Raw genomic sequence first — 14,173 nt, forward strand, 5'->3', positions numbered from 1 at the left:
TTTTACAAACCTGATTGACATATGGTTTAAACGACAAATCCTGATCGAAAATAACACCAAGATTTCTCACAGTTGCACTGGAAGCCATCGCAACACCATCTAATCCCTTCCTAAGATGCTCTGGACCAAGAATGATAACCTCTGTTTTATCTGAATTTAGAAGCAGGAAATTTCTGGACATCCAGTCCTTGATGTCCCTAAGACATGCCTGAAGTTTAACTAACGGTTCTGTTTTATCCGGCTTCATAGACAAATAGAGCTGCGTATCATCAGCATAACAATGAAAGTGTATGCCGTGATTCTGGATTATACTTCCCAACGGCTGCATGTATAAACTGAACAAGATTGGCCCTAGCACTGAACCCTGCGGAACACCATAACAGACCCTTGACTGTTCTGAAGAAACCTCATGTACATGAACAAACTGGAACCTGTCAGATAGGTATGATTTAAACCAACATAGAGCTGTCCCTTTAATCCCAACAACATGCTCTAACCTGTGCAGTAAAATGCCATGATCTATAGTGTCAAAAGCAGCACTGAGGTCCAGTAGAACCAGTATGGACACTAATCCCTTATCTGAGGCCATAAGGAGGTCATTCGTGACTCGAACAAGTGCTGTCTCTGTGCTATGATGCATTCTGAACCCTGACTGAAAGACTTCAAACAGATCATTTCTATACAAATAGTCACATAACTGGCTTGAAACTGCCTTTTCCAGAATTTTAGACACAAATGGAAGGTTGGAAATTGGTCTATAATTAGCTAAGGTGTCTGGGTCAAGAGAAGGTTTTTTAAGTAAAGGTTTAATTACTGCGACTTTGAAAACCTGTGGTACATATCCTAAACCTAGGGATAAGTTAATTTGGTCCAGTATTGTCGTACCAATAAGAGAAAAAATATGTTTGAATAGACGAGTCGGGATGGGGTCTAACATACATGTGGTTGACTTAGCTCTATTAACGAGTGAAGTCAGCTCAGGGAGGTCTATAGGATCAAAACAGTCTAGAGACAAGTCAGAGCCTAGGGAAGTCGCTAAAGCTGAAGAAACACCTACAACCGGCTGGTTGATTTCTTCTCTAATTCTCGCGATTTTACTGTTGAAGAAGCCCATAAAGTCCTCACTACTGAGAGCTGCAGGAATGCACGGCTCAACAGAGTTGTGACTCTTTGTCAGCCTGGCTACAGTGCTGAACAGAAAACGTGGGTTACTTTTGTTATCCTCTATCAACGTTGAATAATAAGCTGTTCTGGCTTTGCGAATGGCTTTTTTATATACTATTAGAATATCTTTCCATTCACGATGAGAGTCTACAGACCTACAAGAGTACCACTTCCTTTCCATTTTACGCACGTTTTGTTTCAACATGCGGATATCTGAATTATACCAGGGAGTTAAGCTCCTGTGGCTAGAAACCCTCCTTTTCAAAGGAGCAACTTCATCTAAAGCTGAATGCAACAAATCAGCAGTGTTACTAGCAAGGAAATCAACATCTGCAGAGGTAGAACCCAGGTCACTGGCCTCGACTACATCACTATTTCGCACTGTGGTAAGATAAGCAATAGCCTCCCTAAATTTAACAATAACTTCATCAGACAAACATCTGCTAAAATAATACCTCCTATTTTGCACTTCAACATCAACAAAATTAAATTCAAACGTTATTAAGTAATGGTCGGATAAAAGGGAGTTTACAGGTGACACCAACAGACCATCAGTTTCAACACCGTAGGTGAGAACGAGATCGAGAGTATGATTAAAACAGTGCGTCGGTTTATCCACTTTTTGTGAGATACCCATTGATTCTAGAAGAGAATCGAAGGCTAATTTAAGATTATCGCTTTCAACATCCATATGAATGTTAAAATCACCCACTATGATGAATTTATCTGTGCTGATCAATAATCCAGAAAGGAAATCTGAAAATTCAGACAAAAACTCCAGATACGCACCAGCAGGGGGCCGGTACACTACCACTAACACAACTGGCTTCTCTGATTTCCGGCTCGGAAATTTCAGACCAAGCATGAGGCTTTCAAATGTATTATAGTTGCACTTAGGTTCAATTTTTGTTTGGAGACCGGAGTTATAAATTGCTGCGACTCCTCCGCCTCGGCCCGTGCTTCTAGGAATGTGATGATTAAAGTAGCCGGGCGGAGTTGATTCATTCAAACTAACATACTCTTCCTCCTGTAACCATGTTTCTGTTAAGCAGAAAATATCACTCCTGCTCTCTGTAATTATATCATTTACTAACAGAGACTTAGAGCTTAATGATCGTATATTTAGTAGTCCGCATCTAATTTTTCGGTCTGTAATTGGTACCAAATGTGCATTAGTTTTAATTTTTACAAGGTTATCTTGGTTAACGCCTCTATAACGCTGCACCTGGTGAACTTTTGGAGGGCGGGGAACTGCAACCACTTCTATTTTGCTAGGCACCTGGCCAGAGTCGCCAATATCATGTAATCCTACAGTTTTAGAGTCGCTAATTACATAATGCAATCCTACAGTTTTGTTGGCAGGCGTTGGTCCTTGAGAAGCAACAGATGTGTCGCTGAGTGGGGAAAAACGGTTGGACACATGAAGCGGGTGGTGGTGTTCTGTGAGCCCTTTAAGACTACCCTTCCTCCGAACCGTCACCCAGCTGCCCTGCCTGGCCGGCTGCCGGGGAGCTGCAGGGGAGCGGTTATGCTCAGCTGCTACGGGCCGGTCTGCAGAGGATTCTATCGGACTATGGTCTAGTTGGCCAAACCGGACCTCTAACTGACTAAGCCTCGCCTCCAGCCCTGTTAAACTACAGCTCTGCATCCTGGCCTGGACCCTGCATTGTCAGGGGGAGTGTCTAATAACATTGGCCAGATTTCTAGACATAAGAGCTGCACCATCCCGGGTGGGATGAATGCCGTCCCTTCTAATCAGACCGGGCTTTCCCCAGAATGTCTCCCAGTTGTCAATAAAGTCCACGTCGTTTTCTGAACACCACTGAGACAACCAGCGGCGGAGCGAGAGCATGCGACTAAACATGTCATCGCTGGTCAGATTGGGGAGGGGGCCAGAAAAACCTACAGAGTCCGACATGGTCTTGGCGTAGTTACACACCGAGACAATATTCATTCTGGTTACTTCCGACTGGCGAAGACGGGAGTCGTTAGCTCCGACATTGATGATAACTTTACCATATTTACGATTACCCTTTGCCAGTAGCTTCAAATTTGCTTCTATGTCGCCCGCTCTGGCCCCCGGGATGCACCTAACTAAGGTCTCTGGAGTCGGCCTCACATGTCTCACAATAGAGTCTCCAATCACCAGGGTCGGTTTCTCAACAGATGTGTCGCTGAGTGGGGAAAAACGGTTAGACACATGAAGCGGGTGGTGGTGTTCCGTGAGCCCTTTAAGACTAGTCTTCCTCCGAACCGTCACCCAGCTGCCCTGCCTGGCCGGCTGCTCGGGAGCTGCAGGGGAGCGGCTACGCTCAGCTGCTACGGGCCGGTCCGCCGCTAGCTTAGCCTGGTTAGCTGAGGAGGCTCTCGGACTATGGTTTAGTTGGCCGAACCGGACCTCTAACTGACTGAGCCTCGCCTCCAGCCCTGCAAATAAACTACACTTTAAGCACTTACCGTCTTCACTAAAGGAGGCAGAGGAATAACTAAACATTTCACACACTGAGCAGGAAAGAGGTGAAGCGGTGGGAGCCGGAGCGGCCATGCTAAGATGCTAACGGAGGCTAACGGACAGAAAATGTATCGGTGATTGGTGACAGTGAAAGTTACGGAAGAGAAAATGAGCGAGTGTTGAAATAAAGACAGTAATGTACCAGATATAGTGCTATTTTACCAGAAAACAGTCTAAGTTTTAGATAAAAAGTCGGGAGAGATCTGAGCCTGCAAACGCCGTGAGACGGCAGCAGCACAAACCGCAAACACCAGGAAGTGACGCGATGCGTGACGCGATACGTTACCCAATCACCAGTGTTATTTTATATGAAAAAACGTGTTTCCGACCTGGAAATCTGTCCTGCAGCTCCAAATGTTCAATTAAAGGGTAAAAGTATTTCTGTCAATCAATTTATCTCATGATTGATTCCTTCTTCATCATCTGATAACTGTTCTGATCATAATTTACTCTCCACCAGTCTCTGTTACCTGCAACAGGTGAAGACCAGGTTCTTCCCACGGGACTCCTCATATACAGCACTACTACTGTGTGGGTGATGCCAGAACCTGATCAGGACTCGGTGTCGGACATAATCTGCTGCTGAGGTTTAATACGGGGTTAATCCAGCAGTTTCACACGACCACGAAGTCTGCTTCCGCTTCGACACCAAGAAGAAACTTATTTCACAAACACAATGAGGCTTTTACTCATCAGATGCCGTCATTTTAGTCTAAGGCCAGTTTAATATTGTGTTTTTATTTCAACTGGACTTTGGTCTGAGTTTTTATAGAGTAAAAACACAGCGGAGCATCTATTTAAAGTGGTGAATCAGAAACTAACTTTAATGTACCATCCTGGATCTCTAAAGCACAGAAAGCGGCTTCCAGCATGGACAGAACTGGTCCCACCGGTCCAGCTTAGTCGTCCAGCCCTGCAGAACCGCGACCCTCTGGGCCGAACCGGACCAACGGTTTGGTTTCACACTACACACTGACGTTAGCCGCTTAGCAGGCTACCAGCGATGACACAGAGGAGGAGGTTCATACCTGGAGGTTCTTCAAATGCTGCTCTCGCAAACGTTAAAAAGTTTCAACGAAACTCAAAATAAGAAAAACTAAAAATCTGCCACTGATGTCAACACGTTCAAAACCCTGGACCCTGCACCGCCTGGGGCTGCTTAGTACACACATTAATATGACACATCCATTGTTAAGAAATAATTCCAGTGATATCAGGAATATTTTGGCCAGCAGCTTAGTCTTTACATGTTTGCTGTCTGTTCAGAGTGATGAATTCAAAAATGTATCTGAGACTCAAGTTTTTTTATTGTTATTTTTTAGGGAAAATGCATTTTTTGGGGGGGGGGGTTGAAGCATTTTTAAATATTACAGCTTAGATTTTTGGTAAATTCCTTGCTCTTACTATTGAGTTTCTATTGGCATTGTGCTACAGTTTGCACCAGAGAATTTCTTTGGGATAATTTTTGTCTCATTGACTACATGTTTTGGTTTTACATTGACGTGTAGTATGCTTGGTGCTATTGAAAAGGCTAAATTATTCTTTAAATTAGCAATAAGCTCTTATTTTAAGAATTTACATCAATAATAGAGTTAAATTAAAAGAAAAATGTCCACCAAAATCTATCAAAAACTTTGATTCAAACCAAACCCTTGCAGGTTACAGTATATTGGTGTAAATGATCTAATGAATGAATGAATGAAGTTTATTTTGGTTATTCACATTCAGAAATAATACATATTTCAACTGTTTTCGATTGCAACCAACAAAGGATTGGGCTGAAACAACTTGCTAACATAAGCCCACCCTGATTATCATGGCAACCGAATGTCAGTGGTTGACATTTCCCCCCCGTTTGTTTCTGTTTTGCCCCGCCTGTTTCCCATCTGCCCTGATTGTCTGCACCAGCCCCCGAATCTTGCGCTCAGAAGGCGCGCCGATTTTTTCCAGTGGCCAGCCGCGGTACTGCAACCAAAAATCCCATGTGGCCCAGAAAGCTTTTTTCCCATAGACCGCAATAGTAAAAGAGAAGCCTCTAAAACTGTTCACAGGACACCTCCAGCTGTAATCACCGGCAATTACTAATCTTTGTATTCTATATTTTTAAGTCATGGACTTTATATCCGTCAAAGATGTTTTCTAACGGCCAGAAAAGTCAAAGAAAAGTCTCTTTCTGGGCGTGACGTCACGGCTGACGTCACAGCCGTGTCCGTGCATTCCATGGATGTTTTATATTAATATATATTATATAATTATATTATATTAATACATTAATAATATATGTAATGCTATACATGTAATAATATACATTAATTAATATATTATATTAATACATATTATATTAATATTCGCGTCATTGCCCCGGGGCATGATGGGAGGCCCCAGAGCATCATGGGAGGTGACTCAACTGCGCATGCTCTATGGGCCGCACAACGCGGAAGTAAACCCGGAAGTCAGGAACTTTTTCAGCGTATGCGCTGGCTGAGCAAATGCATTGAAATGAATGGGCGGCCATTTTCGATCTCCCATCCAGTTCTATAATACATCCATGGTCTGCACCTGTGTCTCGTTATCCCCTGTGTATATCTGGTCTTGTCATTCCCTTGCTCCTTGTGGTTCTGTACTGTGTTTACTGTGTCCTGCCTGTTTTTGCTCCAGTTTTCTGATCCCTGTTTTTGTGTTTTGATCCTGCTAAGCAGCGCTTGGGTTTTTGGTCCTTGCCTTTTCTTTGGAATAAACCCTTTTTGTTGAACTCCTGCCTTCGCTCTCCTGCATCTGGGTCCTTACCACACCAGCCTGACAGAAGGCCTGACACCCAACAATTTTTTACATTTCAACAATGTTCATATAATTAGATCACTAATCACACCTTGATTGACTAGTTTTGTCTTGAAATAAAATGTAAAAACATTTACGTGTTTATAATCATTAATTAACTGACATTTTAAGTTCTTCTTGAATTTCAACAGAGCTTCAGTCAACTGAAATTTGTCTTTTAAATCATTCCCAGACCGAGTGAGACCACCACAACTGCTGTGAAGCTCCAAACAAAAGGGTATTTTCTTGCCTGCAGTAGATATCAGTCACAGTGCTCTCAGTTTACAGAATCATGGAGGAATCTGATGGGGAGTTAGACCTACAGCTGCTCAGGCTGAGGGCTGCAGAGGAGCAAATGTCCCCAATCTAAAACAACTTATCTCAGAGTGTAGACTGGCAGATGGTAATTGTCATTATTATTATCATCACTGAATGTGTACCAGGCTTTCCTGAGCTATGTGAGATCAACACTGTCATCACTAACCCTATTCATTTTGGATCTCCTATATTAAAAAACTCTGGTGGTGATGTGCGTGTCCACGCCAGCAGGTGCGAGCAAGTATATAGATGATACCAGTTTAACGGGCACCATCTGCAGCAATAACCAGCCCACTGCATGTGTGACATCAGTCCAATGAAGCTAACAGTCAAACATCTAGTAGACAATGACCTTTTCCTCTGTCTGAAGGCATGCACATATGCACACATTCGATCCATCATGCAGCATATGCACTGACACACAGAAACACGGTGCATTCGGTCGGTTAAACTCCATGGCAGCTGTCAGTCAGCACTCATACTCTACACACACACACACACACACACAGTTTGAGCAGTACTGATGTTTAGTGGTCCATGTGATCAGATTGGTAGACAGACAACGTGCTGGATATGTTAGGACAATAACGACCCTTTAGGACATGCTCTCTGAATACCAGTGTGTGTGTATGTGTGTGTGTTTGTGTGTGCATGTGTGTGTTTGTGACCCCTCTGGCTATGGTGCTGTGAATACCAGTGAGATGACTGTCACCCCAAGTTGATTGACACATCTAGGTTTAGGCAGACTAGGACGGACACACACACACACACACACACACACACACACACACACACACACACACACACACACACACACACACACACACACACACACACACACACACACTTGTACAAGCATGAACTCAAATATTCACCCTGGACAAGATGCCAACCTTCTGAAGGCATTTTGATGCAGAGTTTTGGCATGATCCAGCTGTCAAGTCTTGACTGGTGGGACAAACAGATGATAACATGAGTCAAATAGATTTCAGGCTTTTTTTTTTATTATCATTTTTATTTATATTCAGAAACAGTGAAAAGAGTGGGGCCAGTGCTCCCATGAGTCTTTTTGGTGGTATACAGCCATGAAAACATGGAAGCTTTGCTATACACAGCCAGCTGTGTTCATTTTGTTGTTACTTTGTTGTTGTTACAGCTTCACATATATAATCAACTACCTGATCAATGGTGATGATTTTAAAACATTGTCTTAAAAGCAACACAGATGGGAATAATATCACACCAAGCTTATAGAAGTATAATGATATTGTTCATTTTACGACCAGTATGGAGTTTATGTATTTTTTTTTTCACTCATTCACTGTGTAATCTGGTGTGATTTCTGTTAAATTAATAATGACACTGTGATGTGACAGAGTTGAAATAGGGTATACCTTTTTTTTTACTTGACTGTATATTCTGGGATCATTAGAAGAAGCAATTAGAAAATTATTGTTTTTTGTTTTATCCTTACATCTGAAGTGTACAGGGATTAAAGCAAAAAAAAATCCCAGGACGGAAAGTTTTCAGACCCCCCCCCCCCGTTGCGATTGAAAACGTAAATTTATAATCCATTCCTGAGAGTTCATCTTTTAATCCACTGGCAATATCCGTGCTAGTAGATACTTTTTATGTAATAATGACAGGGGGTTCTAAACGAGGCACTGCACTACAGACTCGCTACATAACTTTGAACAAAGCATCTGAAATTAAAATGCAGATATACAAGCTCACAGCGCGTCACATTCGTAATGCAACGTAGGCTTGTAGCTCTGCAGTGTTTACATTGCGGCACACCGACATGCGACGAGGTCTAGCGCCGAGTTATGGTTCTGCGTCACACCAACGCAGAGCACACGGCGTAGGGTACGCGGCGACACGCACCGTACGGCGCGCATCGTTGCGTAACCTACGCCGAGGCCTACGGCGTAGGTTACGCGTCGATTTAACGCGGAACCATAATTCAGGGAGCGCGACTCCACTGTCCGCCGGCGCGCGCCCGGCTCGTCGCCGCGCGCAGCTCCTCGCCACGCCGACTCCGCGCTCATATATTTAATACATTTATAAAGCCCATATATTTATAAAGCCCTAACACTGAGGCCATGGTAGATTTAGGTTACACACGGACACGCGGCACTGTTGACTTTTTTTCCCTGCCGGCTCTGCTCATTCGCAACGTGACCAGATCGTAGAGCCGTAGGCTCTGCGTCGATTTAACGCAGAACCATAATTCAGGCTTCACTCATTGCCGCAACGTGTTGCCTACAGTCATTTCAATGAGAAGCACACGCAAACACTGCATTGCATATTCAGCGCCGCACAGAAGCTCCCAAATGGAAATGATTTTTGATTTCTGAATGAATGGATAGATACGTCGCTCATTTTATCATATTATGTTTTTCTTTTCTGGCCTGGCGCATCGCGTTTTCGAGTCCGTTGTTTGGGGATTTTTTTTTTTTTTTTCCCCCTTCCGCGGAAATTTTTTGCTGAGACCAAAATCCGCGGAATTCCGCGGATCCGCGGAAGATTCTGATGCCTGGTTATTAGGTGTCAGGTTACGTGCATCTAAAACCAGAGGAGAACTTTACTGTGTGTGCACAGCCAACAGCTGATTGACTGCAGTGGGCGCCGTTCGACAAGTCACCGCGGCGCTACAGACACCCCGGTGTTCATATTTTTTGTCGGATTTGCGCTGATCTCATAAAAAAATATCCCAAAAAAATCCCCAGGACGGAAATCCGTACCCAGTACGGAGAACTTTAATCCCTGAGTGTACCCAACTAAAATAAATAATTTCTCTTTCCTTCTGTGCAAGACACAGAAACAAAAGAATGATGACAAAGACACACATTTGCATCTTTAGACTACTTCAGAGAGAAAACGGGTTCATGAAGGTAGAATCACAGATTAGAAACAACTCAAAAGGGAACGTTCAGATGATTCCACACTTTGGTAGTGTATACAAGACAAAGGTCTTAGGCACCCTTAGTCTTGTTTTATCAACACGGCATCCATATGTATTTACATATGTGTTTGGTTCTGAGGGAAGTCAAACTAAATGCTGACTTTTGCCTGTAAAGTCATTTTGATCTGAATTGTGTATGGTTTTATTTAGTGCCCAAGTTATCTAGGCACCAACAGATATGGACTTTCCTATGGTTGTTGCCATATGTATTTTAGAAGCATGGCCAATAATTGACTAACCTCCAATATGATTGTATTTCTTCTTTTAATCTTCACAAAGAGATCAAAAATATGTAAACTTTGATAAACCAGCACAAACCACATCCAATGAGAAGTATATTACCTTTTATGCATCTCCTCATGTGCAGTAGCACAAGTATGCGCAAGCATGCTGATGACACAGCGATGGAAGGTCTCATCACAGTTACAATGAAGGATATGTGGTAAAGGTCATGGAAGAGTCATAAAAGAAATATTGACAACTGGTGTAAAACAAATGAAAAAACTTAACAGCAGTCATGTGTGTTAAAAATTATGTTTTGTCAACCCATCCATCCAGCCTGACATTGTACACACACAATCCTACACAGCTTTCTCATTAGTTAACATCCTCCTCCTCCCTGTCCTAACAACTAAGGTCACTGGAATGTGCCTGATGAATTTGGTGGGTCTTTGTTCACGGTGGGATTGACTACTGAAACACAGTTTTTTTGGTTGTTGTTTTCCTTTTACATTTGGTTTCTTTCAGCTCTTCAAACAGACAAAGCAATGATTTTTTTTCTTGCATATGTGGACGATCCAAATGAAGTCAGACCCTTCTGAAGCGAGCTTGGCTCCTGGATCGCTTAGACTTTTGTTAAATGTAATGCAGTCCATGGGTTTGCCTTTCAAGGTATCAAGGAATTTTAAAGGAGCTAGTGTGAACAGGAAGAGGATTGAAATGGCATCTGATCTGATTCTGACCAGAAAGACAACTGCATCCAAAGAACTAATTATCTTTTCTGGTGGTTTACATTTTAGTTCATTTTTAAAGGACTGAATTCAGGAACACACAGGACACAAAGGACTACATGTGAAAGCACCCAGATACAACAGCAACATCAAGGGAGATCAAAAGATATTTCCAAAAACAAGAGGCTAGAAAAGGCAGAGGCTGTTCCAAGAAACAGAGAATAACTGTGAGAATGATAAAGACAGCGAGACACCCACACTCACACACAAGCGTGCCTTAGGGGAGTACTTTTACCTCCACTGACATTTGACTAAAAACCAATCTCCTTGTCTGCCATCAGAAGCCTGTAACCGCAGGGCTGGAGGGCGGTGAGAGCCGTGTGTGCATGTATCTTTGTGTATCTAACCATGGCAATTTCAAACCAAAGGGTTTTAAAGGATGGAGCACATTTGGAACAATGTCAGACCACAAGTTCACCAGCGACTGAAGGCTCCACAGTTACGGAGTATGTGCAGAGATCATTGAATATGTGAACGTTAGAAGTGAAATTATACAGTCACAAGAAAATGAAAGCATGTGTGTATCCTTTTACCATACGTGTGTGTGTGTGTGTGTATATATATATATATATATACATATATGTTAGGGCTGGGCGATATATCAAGATTTTTATATATATATCGATATATTTTCAAACGCGATATGGTACGAAACAATATCGTTTATATCGATTTATAAAAATAAAAAAAATAAAGAAAGTCTTTTTTTTATGATTTTGATATAGCTTATTTTGTGTCAAATTGACTTGAATGTTTTATTTGAGATTTGCACAAATGTTTTGTTATTTGCACAACTGTCAACCTGTTACTGTCTACATTGTATTAATTGCACAGTGTATTTTAATTTAATTGTTATGCAGGAAAGGGATATTTGTTTTATTTTGTTCAAGAAGCATTTTTATTCTATATATGCAGGCAGTTTATTTTTATTTCATTTGATTTATACATTTTGATATTGTACAAACCTCTGTTAATAAAGGTACCTGTGTGACATTTGGCACGAGGCTTTGTATTAAAACTGACTGTTTTTTTAAGGGTTTGCCTCAGAAAAAAATGAAGCTAACAGAGATGCTATGCTATAATGCTTTGGGGGAAACTCCAATTATGGCACAGAAAAAATATCGATATATATCGAGTATCGCCATTCAGCTAGAAAATATCGAGATATGACTTTTGGTCCATATCGCCCAGCCCTAATATATATAGAGAGATATTACATTACATGTTGGCCATTGTCTCCTGGGTGAGGTCAAGGTCTCTGTCCCCACTCAGAATCATCCTCTTCTCCATCTACTCACATACACACAGACATTGGTGCCATAATCATGTCATTGAATCACATATATAATCAGCTGGAAAATGTTCCCTCGTCACCAGCGTGCCATAATCCAGCAGGAATTGCAATTGGAAAACTTCTCCATGGGTTGCCCATTGCAGTCAGATGTTGCCCCCAGGGCCTCACCAGTGCAAGAAGAGGGAGTGGAGAAATAGCAGAGGTTAAAGAGATGACACGAGAGCATAAAAGATAGGAAAGAGGAGGAAAAGGATAAAACCCGGTATCACTAAAATAAAGATTAAGAATGGGATTTAAATTACTTTTTACAAATGAATTTTTCACAGGATAGGACAATGAAAATAGAGACTAGAGAGAAAGAAGCAGAGTAAACATATGCATGTTCTTAGTCGCATTTAACATGCTGCTCGAGGAGTTCTAACACCTGCCCATCTCACCGTTTCTCTCCTTTTACACCTCCACAATCTTCAACATTTCATTGGAGAGGGAGTCTGAGCTCAGGTTAACGGCTACCTTAAGGGCAGCTTCCCTTTATTCCCATTTTTTTTTATTCAGCATGGTTCATGGATCAATTTATACCTGAGAACTGAGATGGATATTTAGTTATGGATGACAATTCTTTGCTGATTTGCTCATCCCAACTTTACTTGCTTCCACTGCTCCCTCCCCCACCATATATTTTCATGGGGGCAGCTTTGTTTAATGAGGAATATTTTGGGGAATTATGAGCTTGTTACGAGAAAATGTCATTTCAATAGAATCCCCCTAGCTCCTCTGAATCCTAAAGATCGGGTTTCTCTCAGGGTCCTGCTTTTTTTTTTTAGAAGAACAGTTTGACAGTAAAAAAAAAAAAAAAAAAGGGAGGAGGGCTACTTTACATTGAACGCCTTCAACTACATTCCTAAACTTGACTAAAGGAAATAGATTGGTGTCCCAGAGAAAAAAGAAAAAATGTTTTGTTTTTTTTTTAAACAAAAAAAAACCTTATCATTACCAAACTGTCAATGATCAGCTTCAGTTGAGTCAAAAATAAACCCCAGGTGAAGACTGACTGTCAGAATCCAATCCTGAAAGCTTTGCTTTATTTCTGATTCCTTATCGCGGGACACTCTTGTCATTGATTTCTCTTTACCCTCTTTTGCTAGTTTCCCTTTTTTCATCCAGTCTTTCTCTTCCTTATTTCTTTTCATCTGTCTCTGTCATTACCCCAATTTGTTTCCTCCATTTCTTCACGCTGACTTAACCCTCAGTCATTCCTTTTTCTCATTTCTCCCCCTTTCCTCGTCACAGGGACGCTACTGCTGTCGGGGAAGTTTTTCCAACCTCCTCATCCTCTCATTTTTCATCAGGTCGCCTCTGACAACCCCCCACCCCACCGCACCCCATCCCACTCCACCTCACACACACACACACACACACACACACGAGCCATGTGCGTACACACGTACACCCCCAGCAACTCCCATCTCCCCATTCATCCCGTAGCTCCACTCTCTCCCTGTCTGTCCGTGCCACAAATGCATTTGTTCAATACCTCCAGCAAACAGATTAGCGGGCTGTTATCAGCGACAGGGAGACAGTGATAATGGTTTTCACCGCATCTTCTCCCTGCCACAGATTAAAATGGGCCAGGTCATCTGCCACACAAACACAACCACACACATTCACGTTCACCGACAAAGGCTTGCACTTAGCAGCGCAACAAATCCCCTCAAAAAATAAATAGTACGTAAATACGAATGTGTTGATTTAAAAGACATTAAACTGCACACTTTTTTTAATTTTTAATAATGCATGCATTTCCAGAGACAATAATCTAAATGTTCACACGCACACACGCTTACACAACTGCAAAGACAGGCTTTTTTTCTCCTCTGCTCCTCCTTCCCCCTCTCCTATTCCCCTTGTCTCACAACTTGCCATTGGATTTCCTGTCCAATCTATTGTCACAAGCCGAGGCCAAAAGATACAAGGTGAAGTCACTTCCAATCTGATAGCCCGTTGTCTTCAGCCTGGATTTTCATACACCCACCCAAACCTACGAATATGGTCGCACACGCCCAAGCTCGCGCCCCTATTTGGCTATTGATTAT

At 42.2% G+C, this 14,173-nt stretch overlaps 1 protein-coding gene across 1 annotated transcript; it reads right to left on the minus strand.

The window, feature by feature from the left end:
• Nucleotides 1-2,755: 2,755 nt before the first annotated feature.
• LOC133452054 (uncharacterized) lies at nucleotides 2,756-3,872 on the minus strand. The gene has a single exon (XM_061731250.1). It carries the CDS (start codon nucleotides 3,707-3,709, stop codon nucleotides 2,834-2,836), a length of 876 nt encoding a protein of 291 aa, XP_061587234.1. The 5' UTR covers nucleotides 3,710-3,872; the 3' UTR covers nucleotides 2,756-2,833.
• Between the last annotated feature and the right edge of the window lie 10,301 nt (nucleotides 3,873-14,173).

Source organism: Cololabis saira, chromosome 10 (genome assembly GCF_033807715.1).
Source record: "Cololabis saira isolate AMF1-May2022 chromosome 10, fColSai1.1, whole genome shotgun sequence".
NCBI classification, from domain to species: Eukaryota; Metazoa; Chordata; class Actinopteri; order Beloniformes; family Belonidae; genus Cololabis; species Cololabis saira.

What these genes read in the sequence shown, in the direction of transcription:
- LOC133452054 (XM_061731250.1), bottom strand. Translation starts at nt 3,709, where the DNA reads ATGGCCGCTCCGGCTCCCACCGCTTCACCTCTTTCCTGCTCAGTGTGT.